The sequence below is a fragment of the Equus caballus genome, chromosome 2, assembly GCF_041296265.1.
Source record: "Equus caballus isolate H_3958 breed thoroughbred chromosome 2, TB-T2T, whole genome shotgun sequence".
Lineage (NCBI taxonomy): Eukaryota > Metazoa > Chordata > Mammalia > Perissodactyla > Equidae > Equus > Equus caballus.
Window position 1 is genome coordinate 30,636,852 of NC_091685.1, and position 16,765 is coordinate 30,653,616.

The 16,765-nt window shown below is 48.6% G+C and overlaps 1 protein-coding gene across 4 annotated transcripts in view; it reads right to left on the reverse strand.

Moving 5' to 3' along the window:
- Positions 1-16,765, reverse strand: part of NIPAL3 (NIPA like domain containing 3) — a 48,049-nt gene that overhangs the window by 5,271 nt on the left and 26,013 nt on the right. Inside the window, exons 6-12 of one of the 4 annotated variants that reach the window (XM_070260725.1) lie at positions 13,877-14,022; positions 10,916-11,012; positions 8,206-8,341; positions 5,944-6,032; positions 4,381-4,444; positions 2,528-2,622; positions 1,318-1,349 (exon numbers count right to left, since the gene is read on the reverse strand). In XM_070260725.1, coding sequence (XP_070116826.1) covers positions 1,333-1,349; positions 2,528-2,622; positions 4,381-4,444; positions 5,944-6,032; positions 8,206-8,341; positions 10,916-11,012; positions 13,877-14,022 — 644 coding nt within the window. In that variant the 3' untranslated portion in view covers positions 1,318-1,332. Of the gene's footprint in view, positions 1-1,317; positions 1,350-1,510; positions 1,570-2,527; positions 2,623-4,234; positions 4,445-5,943; positions 6,033-8,205; positions 8,342-10,915; positions 11,013-13,876; positions 14,023-16,765 lie in introns of all 4 variants that reach the window. The other 3 variants (XM_023635495.2, XR_011436512.1, XM_001501269.6) reach the window with 3 other exon arrangements.

The following is a 16,765-nucleotide window of genomic DNA, read 5'->3' on the forward strand; positions in this document are numbered from 1 at the left end:
GGAATGCAGCTACAGTCTAACAAATCTGGGTTCTGGACTCAACGCAACAAGGGAGACAGGCACCATGGAGCGCTGTGGGGGCCTCAGTAAGAGGGTGTTAGAAAGGCCTTAGAGAGGATCTGGGCTCATGGGAGGTGGCTCTGGGGAGGGCTTACGGAAGCAGGGCTTTGCTTTGAATCAGATGCTGTCAGGAAGTGGGGATCATTCTGTGACTGGGGATCCTGATACGTCTTATCTAGAAAGAGAGGAGACTGGAGGCCAAGGCTGCGACTGGTAAAGAGCAGCAGTCACTCGTGCCAGGGGCACGGCTGGCCCTTTTGTGGTTTGGACAATGCTCACATTTTGTCTGTGTTCACACATGATCATGGAGTGGACCTGTTTGTCTTAATCCACCATGGTCACAGAGTGGCCTTGTCTGAGGCTGAGGTCCTGTGAAACTGTGAATGGTCGGCAGGGAACACCAAGGCCTGGCTGTGAGTGCCAAGCCAGCTGCTAACCATCAGGGCCTGCTTTTCTCTTCCTCATTTTTTGGCAGTCTTTCAGGTGCCAGAATTATTTAAAGCCTCTTCGAATTGTGACAGGTAATGAAGTTTTGGATTTTGGATGCCTCTGAACAGCAGCTACTGGTCTGTTGTAAAGATAATCCAGGTAAACCACAAGCAAGGTCCCGACGCTGACGGGGAGGCCACGGAACTGGAAGAGACCTCTGTTCAAGCGGTTTTATCCTTCATGGTCTACCTGCCGTCAGGGCCAAGGAGTTTTTTCAATTTTCAAAGTTTTTAAAGAAAAGGGATGTGAAACCAAATGTAAGCAGGCATCTACCATGTCCTAGACACTGTGCAAGGGGTCTTGAACATACTAGCCCACTCCCCTGAAAGAAGGATTCCCAACTTACAAGTGAGGGTCAGAGGCCTGGGGAGGGCCAGGCACCTGCCCAAGGTCACACAGCAGGCAGGTGGTAGAGCTGGGATTTGAATCCAGGCCACCTGAACTCCAAGCCCGTGCTCTTCACAGTATAGGACGCGTGTCTACTCAGAAGAGCCCTGACACGCCACCGCAACAGGGTAGGGTCTCCTTTATCTGACCTCCCACCGGTCACAAGGTACAAAGAGGAAGCGAGAGCCACATCCACAAACAGACCACAGAATGTTGACATCTAAGATTACCTTGGGTTACCTTCTATTTTCTACCAGAAATTACAGCTATATATACGCATATAAAAATACTTATATAGATATATACACATACACAGTTCATAAACACACAAACACACATATACATACAATACTTGCACACACACAAGAGTTGACACCTCACCTATCTGGAATTCAGCTATCCAGCGCCCTCATCTATCCGGAACACAGCCGAGAAACAAGGAAGTAAGCAAAAAAGGCATCTGAGCAGCCAGATTAGATGTTTAAAAAGTCCATGCACTAAAGCTCATGCACTTAACTCCTAGCAGAAACCTTAAGGCCCCAACTCAGAGCTTATTTATGTTACTTTTACATACCATTCGAACAAGTTGGGTCAAATGAGAAGATGGACACAGGGTTGCTATACACAGGCAGGCTGGTGACAACAAGAATGACAGACAATAGCTTAACAGCAAGAGATGAGGAAATAATATAAAAAGTAGACACACAAACCCTGGGGCCATTTAAAGCAGGGGCACCTCAGTCAGCCCTGAGAACACACCTGCATCACAGAGTTATTAACAAAGTCACTGAGTAGCACTCTCCGCCATCAGTGGGATTCTATGTTGCTCATTAGACTGTCTCAATGAAGGGTGGGCGATCATGTTTTGAAGGGATTTCTATCTTACATATATAAAATAAAATTAACTTTGAGTTAAAGAGTGAAAGCTAGTGGTCACTGGCAATCTATAGCATTTAGGTCAGCAAACCTAGATAAGGCAGGTCCCGTGTCTTAACCTTTCTAATCTGAATCCCTTTAGGCTGGACAGGCATTCTCCAGTTCTCCACAGGCCCCACCATTCCCTAATGTGTAGCACTTGGCTGATTCACACATTTATGCTACTTCACGGCTTAAAGGCCTTTGAGCTCATGGCTTCTCAGTGTGAACCCTTAGCTCCCTGGGAAATTATGCTTTCCAGAACACTCCACTCCCTTGTGGATCTAGGGAATAAGGTTATAGTATTTGAATTTCATTCATCCTATTTTCCTTCCCCTCTCTGATCATTCCATTCCACCTGGATGAATTCCTCTTGCAGGCGTGAAGCCTGGTGCTGCAGACCGTCATCACGTCCAGTGTGAATCAGGGTCGTCTTTAAGAGGCCCCACAACAGACATGGGAACAGGCAAGATGTGCTCAAAACCAACTGAGGCGCTTCAGCCATTGCCTCCTCTTTTGCACACCGAGATTAAAAGAAAAAAAAAAGACAGTCACACCATAACGGCACAGCACACGTTCCCTGGACCAAACCCAGTGGCTGTCTCTTTTTAGACAGGAAGTAGCAGTCATTCTGTACAGATGGGCTGGCCAGCTGGACACGTGGGTTTAACGTTACCTGGCATGGCATCCATGGAAATATAGGGCTCGAATGGAATTGACTTCTTCCTGTTACGTGTAATTAAGAAGACGCCCAAGAATGCAATGAGGCACCTGAGGAACAGAGATAACGGGGGAAGAAAAATAAGGCCAGAGTGAGGTCGCGAGGGGGATTTTTCAAAGCCAGGCAACAGGAAAAAGGTGAAGAGGGTTTCAGGCTGCAGCGGGGCTCGCTGGTGAGCGGCCCTGAGAGGCTGCGGGGCCTGGGGTCAGCAGGGAGCCGACTTGGGACAATAACAGGCTGTGCAGCCCACGCGTCCTCCGACACTCCACACAAGCCTTAATCAGGGTAAATTCGACTCTCCTGGGCGGAACTCTCACGGTTCTTTACTTCCACTTCGCCCGTATCTCAGAACCCTGCCTTTAAAAAGGTATTCTTTTAAGTTAAAAAATTCTGTATGGCCTAAATGCAATCGATAGAGGAGTAGAGAAAGTAACAATGAGAAGGTCCCTGTACTTCCCCCAGGTAGCAGTATAGTCTTCCAGAGTCTTTTTTGTTTTTTGTTTTCTTTTCCCCAGAGCTTAGATAAACAAGCACACTTTCTAAAAACTGAGGTATAATTTACATGCAGTAAAACGCCCAACCCTTAACTACAGAGCTCGATGAATTTTGCCTGTGTATACACCCGTGTGACCACCACCCAGGTCAACGGAGAAGACAATTCCATCCTCTTCGTCCCACAAAGTTGCCTTGTGCCCCTTCCCAATTCACGCTCGCACTTCCCCAGAGGAAACCACAGGTTCGATTTGCCTGTTCTTGAACTTGTAAGCTCAGTCATACAATGTTTTTTCTTTTATGCCTGGTTTCTTCCACTTGAGAAATGTTTTCAAGGTTCATCCACTTTATTGTGTGTATCAGTAGTTTGTTATTTTTAATTGTTGTGCTGAATCCATTGTCTGAATATACTACCATTTGTTTTTCACTCTCCTGTTGAGAAGATATTTGGGTTGTAGCCAACTTGAGCATGTTATGATGAAAGCTACTATAAATATTCATGCACGAGTCATTTTATCAATATACGTACTCATTTCTTTTGGGTGTGTATCTGGATGTGGAACTCCTGGATCGTAGGGTAGACTATACATAAAACAAATGTCACTTTTTCCATTCAACGCATCCTCCACTTGGTTCCACGTCAGTGCCTATCGACTGGCCTCAATTTTTCAAAATGGCAGCACGGTCCTTTATTATATGGAAATACCATCATTTATTTAACCTGTGTTCCACCGCTGGGCATTTAGGTTGCTTCCAATTATTCGCTTATAAAATTAATAAATAATCTCATACATGTGTCTCTGTGTCCCATTTCAATGATTTTTCTAAGATAGATGATTAGAAATGGAATGCTGCATCAAAAAGTAGGCTCATTTAAAGTTTTTGCCGATATTGCCAAACTGTCCCCTGCATTAAAGAACTTCTCATGGTTGGCAGAGAGCTGCTCTCCTCATCCTCTTGCCACTTTGGAATATTATCAATATTATTAATCCTGTTTTTGCAAAATGATGGCATCTCATGTAGCTTCAATACGCATTTCTTTGATCTGAGGTGAGGTCGAGAATCTTTTCATGAGTCAAAATGTGCTATTTTAGAAATGACAAGGAGATTAAAGCTCAGAAGAAAAGAAAGGGGAAGGAGATGAAGCCCTTTGGAGGCTAAAATGCTCACCTCTGGGGACAAAGCTGCAAATCTCAGATGCTCCACTGGCTCTAAAGGACTGCCCGGGAGGCTGAAGTAATAATGGGGAGAGAGTGGCAACTGCTGGAATTCTCCACGCAGTGCCGGGGCCAGAGAGCGGGCGGGGCGGAACTCACCCCAGCGCAAACATGCAGATGTGCAGCGCGTCCTCCCCGAGGAAGTCCAGGTAAAACACTGCGCCTGCAGCAGCAGATAAGAGGAAACAGGGTGAGCTGGCGTCACAGCTCCTGCTGGCCAATCTGTCTAGGACCTGCCTAAGCTCTCTTTGCTGCAGGAAACCAAAGTGACCAAAAGTGCTATTATGCCTGTGCTTAGCAAAATATGAGAAGAATGGAATGAAAGCCATTTGGGGGAACAGATTGTCTTCTCTCTCCCACTCCTAGGTCCCTCATATCTTCATTTTTTTCCTTAACTTTTTATTTTGAGATAATATTAGACCCAGAAATGCAGTAGAGAATTCCCCTGTACCCTTCACCCAGCTTCCCCCAATGAAACAACGCTATGAACTAAACCACGGACCTTACTCGCCAGTTTTTACACACGCTCCTCCCCTCATCTTTCTTAAAGATGGATATACAGGGCTTCATGTTAAGCTGTCAGAGCTTTCTCACCTCACGTGGCCAGTGGATGTCAAGCCTGCAGGCCGACTCCTATGGCATGGGAGTGACCCGCGCCTGCCCCCCTCACCCTGCAGCCAGCCTCTGTCTCCATCATTTCACCTCCTTGGGCTTCATGCTGTATTTCTGAGCTGCTGACTCCTTGCCTCAACTTCTGTTTCTGAGGTGACCTTAGTGTCTGCTATTCCTGTCAACCTTGACTGGGCCAAAGTTCTTGACCACCACTCGAATCTTTGCATTAGGTTAGCTTTCTGGCTGCTCTGGGGTCAATGCCCCATTCGATTCCTGGTACTGCTCCTAGCACAGGCCTGGCAGGTTGTGTGCCCTACTTGTTCCCACCTCTGTGAGCAGGATTTGGGCAGCACTTGTTTAAAAAGCAGGACAAAGCAAACGGCTTTATGGCCGGACCTTCTTCAAAGGCAGGCACATTCGTCCCTATCGGCCTTTTTACTTTGAAGATGTTAGTCACCATTGCCACTCAAAAAACATACAACAAACTGATATACTTGTGGCCCTTGAAGCCACATCGGAAAGAAAAAAAAAATTTAGGGGTGGGGTAGAAGAAAAGAAAAATATAATAATAATGGTGGCTTACTGAGCACATATTATGACACAGACACTCCATGTGCTCGTGATCTCTAAAACTTATACAGAAGAAATTTGTGGTCACTTGGCCAATGGAGGCTGTGAAGCTAGCACATGATGAACAAAAATCATTGAAGAACCCTTATAGCACAAAGTAGGGGACGTTTGGAGTGTACATATTTCAATTCTAGGAGGTAAGCGTTACTACTCCCATTTTATGAATGTGGAACTGAAGCTCAGAGAGGTTAAGAGATTTTCCCAGAGCCACTCAGCTCTGTGTCTGTGCTGGGATACAAACTCAGATCTCTCTGGTTCTAAAGCTTGTACTTTCTCCATAAAACCATACACAACTCTGATGGGCAGAACAAGTCAGCGGACTTGGCCTTCTGACAGACGCAGGGCCTCCTCCCTCCACGCTGGGGTAACGTCCCTGCTGCGAAGGTAGAAGACAGAAATCTGGTGATGGGCCACCCTTACCTGCTGTGATGGCAACAGTTGTGGAGAGAATGTAGCCCACGCTGGCAATCAAAGAGGAGTCGTACATCTGTGAGGCTTGACTTAAAAACCTTCAACACAAAAGCACTCTGGTCAGGGGGCTGTGGGGACGTTGGAAAGGCTGAGTGAAAGCTGATGACAGCAGACTTGGTCTGGAGTATGACGATAACGCACAAAGGAACATTCATCGCGTTTATAAAGATGCCATCCTTGTGTCTCTCCGGGTCTGGGGTCCACACTTTGCTCCCCTTCTTCCCTTAGACACACAGCCTGAGGCCCACGCCCATTCCCTGAGCGGGCCGTGCCTTCTTGCTCTCACACCTTTGCCCACATGACTGTCATCACCGGAAATCCCTTCTCCTTACCTCTGTGTCTCCTGCACTCCCAGCCCACTAAAAAGAGCCATTCCTGGTCTCTTAGACACTCAAGAAACTCTTAAAGCACTTATCACATTCTGCCTATTGCTGCCATTTTTTTTTTAAACAAATTTTCTTCTTAAGTCAAAAATACTTGCTCACTGTAATAAATATAGGAAAAAGAGAGAAAATTAGAGTCATTCCTAATCACTCCATCTAGGATGAATACTCCATCATTTTGGAATATATTCTTTTTTTCTTTGTTTGTTTGTTTTGGTGAGGAGGATTTGCCCTGAGCTAACATCCATTGCCAATCCTCCTCCGTTCTTTTTTTTTTCTGGCTTGAAGAAGACCAGCCCTGAGCTAACGTCTGTGCCAGGGCTCCTCCACTTTGCATGTGGGATGCCTCTACAGCAGGACTGACGCGGGGAGTTAGGGCCGTGCCTGGGATCTGAACCCACGGACCCGGGCCGCTGAAGCTGAGCGCGCATAACTTTAACCACTCGGCCATGGGGCTGGCCCCTGGAATATAATCTTTGTCCACCTTCTGCGTGGTATTTTCGTTACTGCACAGTTGCTTATACCATAATGTATGGCCCACTGGGTCATAATCGTCTGCTTACCAGGCTGTCCCCCACCCAGGGCTGGGAGCGCCTGAAGACAGTGACTATTGTCATGTCTCTGTGCGCAGTAGGCCCCCAGTGGAGTGTGCTGAGTGGGTGAGCAAGAAGCTCCCCGGGAGGGGGCTGGCCATCTGATTCGTCCTCTCAGCCCCCGGAAGGCACAGCACCTTGCACACGGCAGACGCTCAGTGGCAACAACTGGACTTGTTGCAGTAGGACTAAGAATAGTGAGAATCGACACAGTAATGGCAATAATCATCACAAAGGCAGCTGCTGTTTCCTGGACGTTATCCTGGGCACTGCACTGAGAGCCTCATGTGATTCTCTTAGGCAGGGGCTGTTATTCTCATTGGCGGACCAAGAATCGCATCTTAGAGAAGCTGAGGGGGAGGCGTGGTGTGCTAGGGGGCCAGACGCCTGGGTTCAAGTCTCAGTTGACCCACTTCCTGGCCCCTGACCCTCGCTCTGCTGCAGGCCCCCACATGCACAATGAGGACAGCATCATCTGCCTCGAGGGGCTGCTGTGGGATGAAACGAATGCACCAGTTCCTGTGAAAGCAGCGAGAGCAGAGCCAGCTTGCACTGGGCACTCGGTGAGCAGTGGTCACTCCTTCGATCCCCCGAGGCCACTGCTGGTGGACGGTGAGCCCAGGCTGCTGGAGTCCGGGACCTGACCTGCCCAGGGGGTACCAGCCTCACGTACGACATTGAACCCTGTGTGGTTCACCTCCCCTCCCCACACAGGACTGTCACACGCCCTCCCAGGCCCTCTGCGGGGCACCAAGTCCCAGATGGGAACAAGGCCCAGGCCCACCCTCAGTACTTCTGCTTTCGAGAGAGAAACAATGACCTCACCCTTCCACTTGGGAAGATTTCCTGAGGACAAGAAATGATAACTTTCTGTTTTCTATCTAGCAGACAAGTCGATCCCTCCTGGGGACACACAGCTTCGCCTGAAGTCCCTGAGACGGACGCCTGCCTTGAGCAGGTGGGAAGCGAGGCTGCCTCTGATCGCGCATGCCTCTCATTTTGAGGCCAAGGGAAAAAACACATCCACTTCAGGCTTCGTCTTTCAAGCGGCACAGAACCCTCCACGTGACAACTCAGCAAATTAGCAACCCCTCTCTCTCCACAGTGGATGCCAAACCCTGGTGACAGGCTGTATTTGCATGTTCTGCCTTCCCTACAGAACCAGATGCAATCGGGCCCAGAAAACAGAAGAGAGCCCCTGGCGAGGCCCAGCAGGAAAAGAATTTGCGACTCACGCGGCTTGATAGACGGCCGTTGCCACCATGCACACGAGCATCACATAGAAGATGGGGTAGTGGAGCTGCAGGGTCCCCTGTATGGACAACATGAGCATCCCGGCCACAGCCTTCACCGTCACCACCGTCATCGAGCCTGCAGAAGGTGAATGAGGACGTGTGGGAGTCTCAGGGACCAGGAGGGATTCGGAACGGGAAGTCAGTTTATAACCCCCAAGGACTTGGCAAAGAAGATGGAGGGAACACTGGCAGAGCCAACCCAGTGGTTTTCAGACAGGAGATGCCCTTTACGTCAGATCTCTCGTGCTTCTCCCATGAAGGAGGAGAGGACAGAAAATCCCAGGAAGTATTTCCAAACGTCACTTCTAAACTCCACCAAGAAAGTGCATGGGGTTTGAGTCTCTGAACCCCAGAGTGGCAGTGCCATGCCTGGAACCTGGTGCGAGGTCAAAAAAACCTTTTTTGTGTATGTGAGTAAGATCGGCCCTGAGCTAACATCTGTGCCAATCTTCCTCTATTTTATGTGAGATGCTGCCACAGCGTGGATTGATGAGCAGTGTGTAGGTCCGTGCCTGGGATCCAAATCTGCGAACCCCAGGCTGCCGAAGCAGAGTGTGCGAACTTAACCACTGCACCACCAGGCTGGCCCCTAAAACAATCTTTGAATGGATAAATTAACCTCTTGTGAGTATCATTCTCATGGCAATCACAGGAAAAACGTGTGGTGTGTAAAGAGCTCAAGAGGTTTTTTTTAATGCTTACTCATTTATATGTTTAAAAACATTTCTTTAGACTAGAGGTCTCCAAATGTTCAGAATGCATGCCCCTATGCATATGCACATACTTTTCAAATACATGTTTATTTTAAAATTACAGTCACGTAACACGGTACTTATATGGTATGTACATTACAAAATGTGCAGGAAATATCATTTAAAAGGTGGAGATAAAAATAAACATCAGTTCTCATATTTTCTTCCTGCACACCTGTGGACCATCTTGCCTGCCTCACTGTGGAGACCGCCGCTTCACGGCAGAAACGACTTCTGACTCTAAACGGCCCGGTCCCACTGCCGAAGCAGGAGTTAAAAGAACAACTCCCAAGGAAGGCACAAATGAAGCCCGTTGTTCTGGATGAGAAGCTCTGCTTTCCTGTTTTTCTCAGCTTCTTCTCATTTTGTCTTCTCCTGCCAACAGCCCATCACACTCAGGGGCATCTGGGTCCCTCGGCTACTTAGACGGCGGTTTTCAGACACGGCAGCCAGTGAACACAGCCGGTTCATCAGGCTGGCCTTGTTAGTGAGGAGCGGGCAGAGGGGGTTGGCCAGCATGCCTCAGGACCTTCTGGCCTTCCTACTCACCAGGAGGGAAGGCTTTGGGACTGTGCTCTTCCACTCCACTTTGAAAACAGCATCACCAAGGAATGGGCTGCTGATTCACGTGGCAGCATGCACAAACCTCTGAGACATTATGCTCGGTGAAAGCAGCCAGCCACGAAAGGCCACATATCCTGTGATTCCATTTATATCATAGGTCCAGAAAGGCAAATTCATAGAGATAGCAAGTAGACGAGTGGTTGGCCAAGGGCTGGGAGGAGGGAGGAATGCGGAGTGATGGCTAAGGGGCACAGGGTTTCTTTTTGGGGTGAAAAAATGTTCTAAAATTTGATTATGATGATGGCTGCATACTCTGTGAATATACTAAAAACCAGTGAATTGTACACTTTAAAGAAGAGAACTTTATGGTATGTAAATTACATCTCAATAAAGCTGTTTATAAAAACAAAATCATGGAACCCTGTCCTATGGTGACTCGTGTCTGTGTGGTTCACAGCCTCTTGCTGGAGTGGGGGCTCGAGGCGGGAAGGACAGAAGGGAAATAACACCGGTTGAGCCCCGTGCACGTCACATTGGACCCCTCTCCCCCTGAGGTCTGGGTGTTCTCTTCTGCCCACTTTGAGGACAGCGTGGCTTAACCAGGGAGAGACACTAGGATGCAGCAGTAGGGTTTCACCCGCACCCCCTCCACTTCTCCTTCAGGAAGAACACGTATTGCTCCCAGCTCTATTTAGTATACCAAACACTCTGCAGGCCAGAGCCTTGCCTGAATCTGATTTAGGAGCCACTTCCCCCATTGCACCCATATCTTTAAAAAGAAAGAAAACGAAAAGAGCAAAATCAGCTCTTGCCTTTGACTCCAGGATGAATTCCAAACCTCTGATAGGTTTTATGTGGACCCTGAAGGACCCGGGTGTTGGGACCTGCTCCACCTCTGACTTCTCTGGAACAACCTCTTAAGCCCCTCACACTTCTCTCCTCTTCTTCATTGTAGTTGTTACCACCTAAGCTTCTATCATCTGTGCATCTGTCCCCCTTTACTGCCGTCTCCTCCCTTGAGGATGGCGGCGCCCCGAGGCAGGGGTCTGGCCGTCTTGCTCATTGCACAGCAGTCTCCAGCACCGCTCCTGGCCCTCAGGAGACTTGGGATCGGAGCAAGAACGCGCAGTGCGGTCAGTGGCGTGACGTCACTGACGGGAGCCGCCTGCAGTCAGCAGGGACCCAGCTCCCGCAGCCACCACTGGGAACCGAACAACCTGAGCCGCCTCAAACGGCTTCTGGGTTCAGAGCCCACAGCTCTGTAAACTAAACCCACATTCCCTTGGGGTGCTACTTGGTGGTGGCAAAACTCCACCAGCCAGACCCCCGCTTACCAAGCAAGGCCACCAAGAGCAGAATCACGACGACGCTGTTGGCGTTCTTCTCCTTGTAGAAGTAGAGCAGCAGGCAGAACAGGACGATCTCCACCAGCTAGGAAAAGCAGCAAGGGGGCAGGTCAGCGGGGCCGCGGAGATACGCAGGGCCGGGAGACCCTGGCGGGCTGGCCCGGAGTTTATGCTGCTGATTTCATCAGTCGCAGACCCTCCGAGTTGAAAGGGAACTGAAACACCCAGCATTTCCCAAACTCCTGATAGATGTCCTGTGAAAAGGAGGGACCACAGAGCGAACCTCTCTAAACCCCGAACAACACTGAGAACAGTTCCCCTCATGGCAGGGCCGAGGGTGACGCGCTGGCCTCATCTCCACCCTGTCTTGGATGGTCAAGGTTTCTTCCCACCTCACTGCTCCCTGGGTAACCCCATTAAAACCGGGGGTCGGTCAAAGAGGGAGATGCTTGTCCACCGAGGAGAAGAGCTCTTTGTTTAAATCTACAAGAACACACGCCCCGTGTCCCCTATCCAAGCCTCCGATGCGTGGGGCTTGATAGAGCAGAAAGAAGAGAACGTCTGGAGTCAGGGAGGCCTGGGTTTGAGCTTGGGTCTGCTTCTTCACTGGTTGTGTGACCTTGGGCAAGTCACCTAACTTCTCTAAACCTCGGTTACCTACTCTGTGAAACAGGGATGGTAATTGTTCCCTTCCAGCGCCAGAAGCACAGCTCACGCTTCATGAGCTCATAAATATGCCAGGCACTGTTCTAAGCATTTTATCTATACCTGACTCATTGAAGCAGGACAATAATTCTAGGAAGCAGGCACCGTGGCAATCCTGAGCTAGCAAAGGGCAGAGCTGGGATCTGAATCCAGACAGTCTGGCTCCAGGGCCCATGTGTTTTCTGCTAGTCTACACTGCCTGAAGCCAGGGGGCACGGGGCCTGGTGTATAGAAAGCGCTCGATCAGTAGAATCTTACTATCAGACAGTGGCAAGTCTCAAGTTTGAGAAGGTTCCCCAACTTGCACCAATGACTTGTCCTTCCCACTCCTGAAAGGCCCAGACACTTGGCAATACTGTCCCAAGAAGGGAAGCCAGCCCCAGCTCCCAGCAACACAAGGGCAGAAAAATCCGACAGTGGCTCCGCTCCATGTCCACCCCCGAACTTCCTCCCAAAGTTTATTTATTATAAAAACCAATTCTGAAACATTAATGGGCATTCTGAAAATTTTTAAAAATTCCTCATAATTAGAGACCATAAAACACAGCTGTTTTCATTTTCCTGTTTCTTCCTGTCTTTGTCACAGTGAATACATATTTTATCTACTTGTTATCATAGTCAATGCACAATTTTGTATTGGGCCGTTTTTAGCACCATAAACAATTTCCATGTTTTACGAAGTTGTCATAATTATCTGTAATTGCTGAAGAATGCTCCATCAAGCAGCTGTAGACCTACTCATCAACATTCCCGACCAGCGTGCGCATTCGGGGGGCCCAAGTTTTTGGCCATTCTTCATGCTGCTTACGTCAGTGCTGGAATAGCACTCGACACTCTATCGCAAGATGGCCGTGTAGATGCTCGCGCCTCCTGAGAGACCGAGAGTTCTGCGAGCAGGTCTCATTTATGTTATATCCACAGTGTCTGGCACACAGCAGACACTCAAGAAATATCTATTGAATTTGATTTGGCCAGATCTCTCCAGCTGGCAGCATGGCCGCACAGTGACGATGAAGGAAGACAAACTGAGTCGGTCACTGAGCACCTGTCAACTGCTAGGTGGTTTCTGTGCCACCCCCCTCTCCCAACAATCACTCCAGGTCCAGTGACTCTGCCAGTTTACAGAGGAGAAGGCAGAGATTCCAGTTAAGCAACTTGGCCAAGGCCACAGCATTGTACAGACTCGAACCCAGGATTCCCTGGGAGAAAAGTCTGTGTTCTGGGGTAAAGCATCTCCTGCCGACGTGGGTCTCTGGCTCTGTCCTGCGGACATCTCTCCGCCCCCACCCAGTGAACGCTGGGGCTGGCTGGGGGTAGGGAGATGGCATAACCACAGTTGGGGAGCTCTATCCTCTGCCTTGTGGGCAATCTGAGGAGAAAGGATGTTCTGGGGCTTCTAGATCAGCCCCAGGCTGCTCGCGTCAGAGGGAAAACAGAGCCCGCCTTTGTCAGCAGGCCGTGGTGAGGGAAGGTGGCTCCTGAGGACAGGCAGGCCAGGCTTCCAGTCCAGCTCGCAACAAGCTGGCTAACCTCCCTGAGGCCCAGGGTTCTCATCCATAAGATGGGGAGAAAAACTGACTTTGGAGCGTGGTTGAGAGAATCTGAGATGATACACAAAAAGGTGTTTAGCATGGCGCCAGGCATGAAACAGGAACATCCCAGCAGCTTTATCAAAGACCTCAGATGTCTTCCTTGATCAGTTTATTCGCAGACCTAACATGGGATATAACTGGGGATCTGGCTAGGGGTTTAGGGACAAAGTTTCCAGGGTCTCCCATGTTTCTATCAGCTGTGTGATCCTGGGCAAAAATAAATAAATACGATTCTATAATTATTTCAGATTTTAACTTTTTTTCTTACCATAACAGTTTGAAATGGTCACTGTAGGAGTTCTGGGTGATACATAAAGACAAAAACAAAATAAAAACTCTATCACAATTCCATCTCCCAGAGAAAGTACTGATAGAATTTGAGTTTTTCCATCCAGGCCTTTATAGGTACATTATATGTGCACACCTACAAATACCTCTAAAAACTAAAGCTCTCATACTATATAGCAGTTTCCGGTCATAAAAAACACCATTTCCCCGTGAACTACATACTCTCCACAAGCAAGGTCCTCGGTGCTATGAAATACGCCACGATTCATGGGATCCCCTATTGCTGGCCATTTGGGTTTCTGATTTCTAGGACTCGATCCCCCCTCTCTCCATCTCAGGTGGAAGGACCAGAGGCTTCTCTTACCATGTACAAGAGAAAAGGCCAGCTCACGAGGTGCCTGGTGATGTTCTCGCCTGTCATCTTCTCGTGACTGTTGGGTGCGAATGTCACCAGCAGGTAGGTGCCCACGATGGCCAAACCGCAGCCAACAAAGGACAAGACGTAGCGCCCTGCGGGGGAGGGGAGGCTGTCACAGGGTGGGCCCCAGGCCAGGACGCGCTTCTGGAGCAACACATCATGGATGACCTCTTGGTGCCTGTATTTTTGGTTTTTCTTTACTTTAAAACATAGATTCGTTTCCTCAATGTTATTAAAAAAATAACATTTAATGTTAAAAAAATTTATAAGGAAGTGTAGCATGCATACAAAAAAGGGCTCCATGAATTCTTACAAAGTGAACACACCCATGTAACCAGCACCCTGATCAAGAAAGGGAACATGAGCAGGACATCAAAATCCCCCTTCCAATCACCAGACCCCGACTCCCAGGGCAACACTGTCTTGACTTCCACCAGTCCTGACAGCGTGCCTGGTTTTGTACTGTATTTAGGTGGGTTCATACAGTATGTTCTCATGTCGGTGTTCACACAACACGATGTGTGTCAGATTCACGTCTCCTGCGGCGTGCAGTGGGAGCTCCCGCATGCTCACTGCCTGCTGTACAGTGGGCCATGTGTGGCTATGACACAACTGATCCATTCTGCTGTTGACGGGCATTGCAGTGGTCTCCAGTCTTGGGTTGTAACAAACAATGCTGCCATGAGCATTCTTGTACACGTCATTTGGAAAACATACGTGTGTGTTTCTGCCGGCTATGAGCCCAGGAGTGGTGTCCCGCGTCACGGAATTTGTGGACGTTCACTTTTCTAGTTCCTGTCAATTGGTTTTCCAAGGTGGTTGGACCAACTTCCACTCCCACCAGGAGAGTCTCAGAGGAAAACCGCATATTTTTTCTTCTTCTTTTTAGCTATTCTGGTATTGCACTGTGGTTTTAATGTGTATTTTACAGGGACTATTTTAAAGCTAGAATCACTTTATGAGCAAGCTACAAAACCAAATTTAAAAAAGCTCAAAAGCAAACTTTCAGAGCCTACCTCTGTACCTTGTCAAAATGACCTCATCCTTTCCCAATTGGCTATTTAACTCACGCCCGAGGGAACTATCTAAATACCATCAATATTCTCCTCCCGAGACCTGTCAGGGACCGCTGGTGGCCCAGGAGGCACGTCCCTGGGTGAAGGACAAGAGTCCCCTGACTCTTCCCCAGGGTCCTGTCCCACTCCGGCTCAACCCTGTGGGGTTGGAGAAAAGCCTCTTGAGGTGCAGCCCAGGCCCGAGCAGGCTGAAAAGGGCTGTGAGATCTGAGCTGCATAGACGGTGACCACAGGCCTCTGGATTCTTCTAGGATAGAACTAACCACACCTCTTTCACTCCACTGACTCTAGAAAATGTGATATGATATAAAATGTGTTTTATTTTCACTACAGGCCTCACAAATGTAGGAGATGCTCAAAAACTGGCTGTTCAATTGTTCAATAAATGAACGAACCGTAGTTAAACTCGACACAGTAAATTCTGTGCTACACAAGTCTGCGTCTTAAGTTTTCTTCAGGCAGATATAGGTCTTCCTCATCTCTCTGCCTGCAGTGTCCAGCACAGGTCTAACAATGAGTGAATGGCTGCCGAATTTAATGGAACTTTAGGCATGGCAGCCATGTACAGCTGTGCAGGTTGTTCACTGCACAGGGCCCCTAGCTGGAGTGGTGAGGAGGCCTAACATCTAGCCCATGCTTTGCTCACCAAGGCATGTGCCCACTGAGCAACAGATGCCCAGAGGGGCCATCTTTTTCCAATTCATGGCTATCATTCAAGGACTACCTAGAGTGACCCTGGAAGGGACATAAACTTCTACACTGGTCTCAGAACCAGCCCAGGGACCAACCCCGCACGTTGCCATCAGGACTACTGCAAATCAGTCTGAGTCTTTGCTCTTCCTGGCATCTTTTGTTGGCATCGTCTGCGTTTTCAGCTAAGATTCTTTTCTTTTTCATCCTCCTGCCCCACCTTGCTTTTCTTCTACACCAATGATTCAGACCAGTGGTTCCCAAACCTGGCTGTGTGTCCACAGCATCTTGGGAGCTGCTTCTCCCTGACATTTTGTTTTAGAATTTTTCAGATGCACCGAAAAGCTGAAAGAGTTGTCCAGTGAGCACCACAGTGCCCCCAGCTACACGGTAAACATGTATGACACTTGCTGTATCACACATCCATCCACCCTCCCCATCTCTCCATCCATTCATCAAGCCATCTTATTTTTTTGATACACTTCAAAGCATGTTGCTGACATATATACTTCACCCTGGGGAGCTTTATAAAAATGCAAATGCTCAGGTCCCAGCTCAGACTTCAAAATCTCAGGGGACAGAGTCTGGGCCCCCCATCACGTCACTCCTTAACTCCTCAGCATGGCTTCTCAGGCCCTCCATCATCCAGTCCTCCACGCTGCTTTGCTCTCCTGCCCTCCTTCCCTTATCTATCACCCTCCAGCTACACTGGCCTTACTGATACTGGACACTCCAAGCTTATTCCTGCCTCAGGGCCTTTGCACCTGCTGCTCCTTCTACATGGAACATTCTGCCCACAGACCTTGGCATGGTAGTCTCCTTAGTGTCATTTAGGTCTGGGCTCTTCATCTCTTCAGAGTCTGATCCTGACCAGTCTAGGCAAATGATCCCCTTCTCTCTAGTGCTACACCAAGAAGTATTCCATTTTTCTGAAGCACTATGATCTAAATTATTTTGTTTTTAGTTGTTTACTTATTTATTGTACGCCTTCTCCCCCAACACACACATTAGACTATAATCTCCATGAGAGCAGCAACCCCATCTGTCCTGCTGCTATGTTCCCAGCACC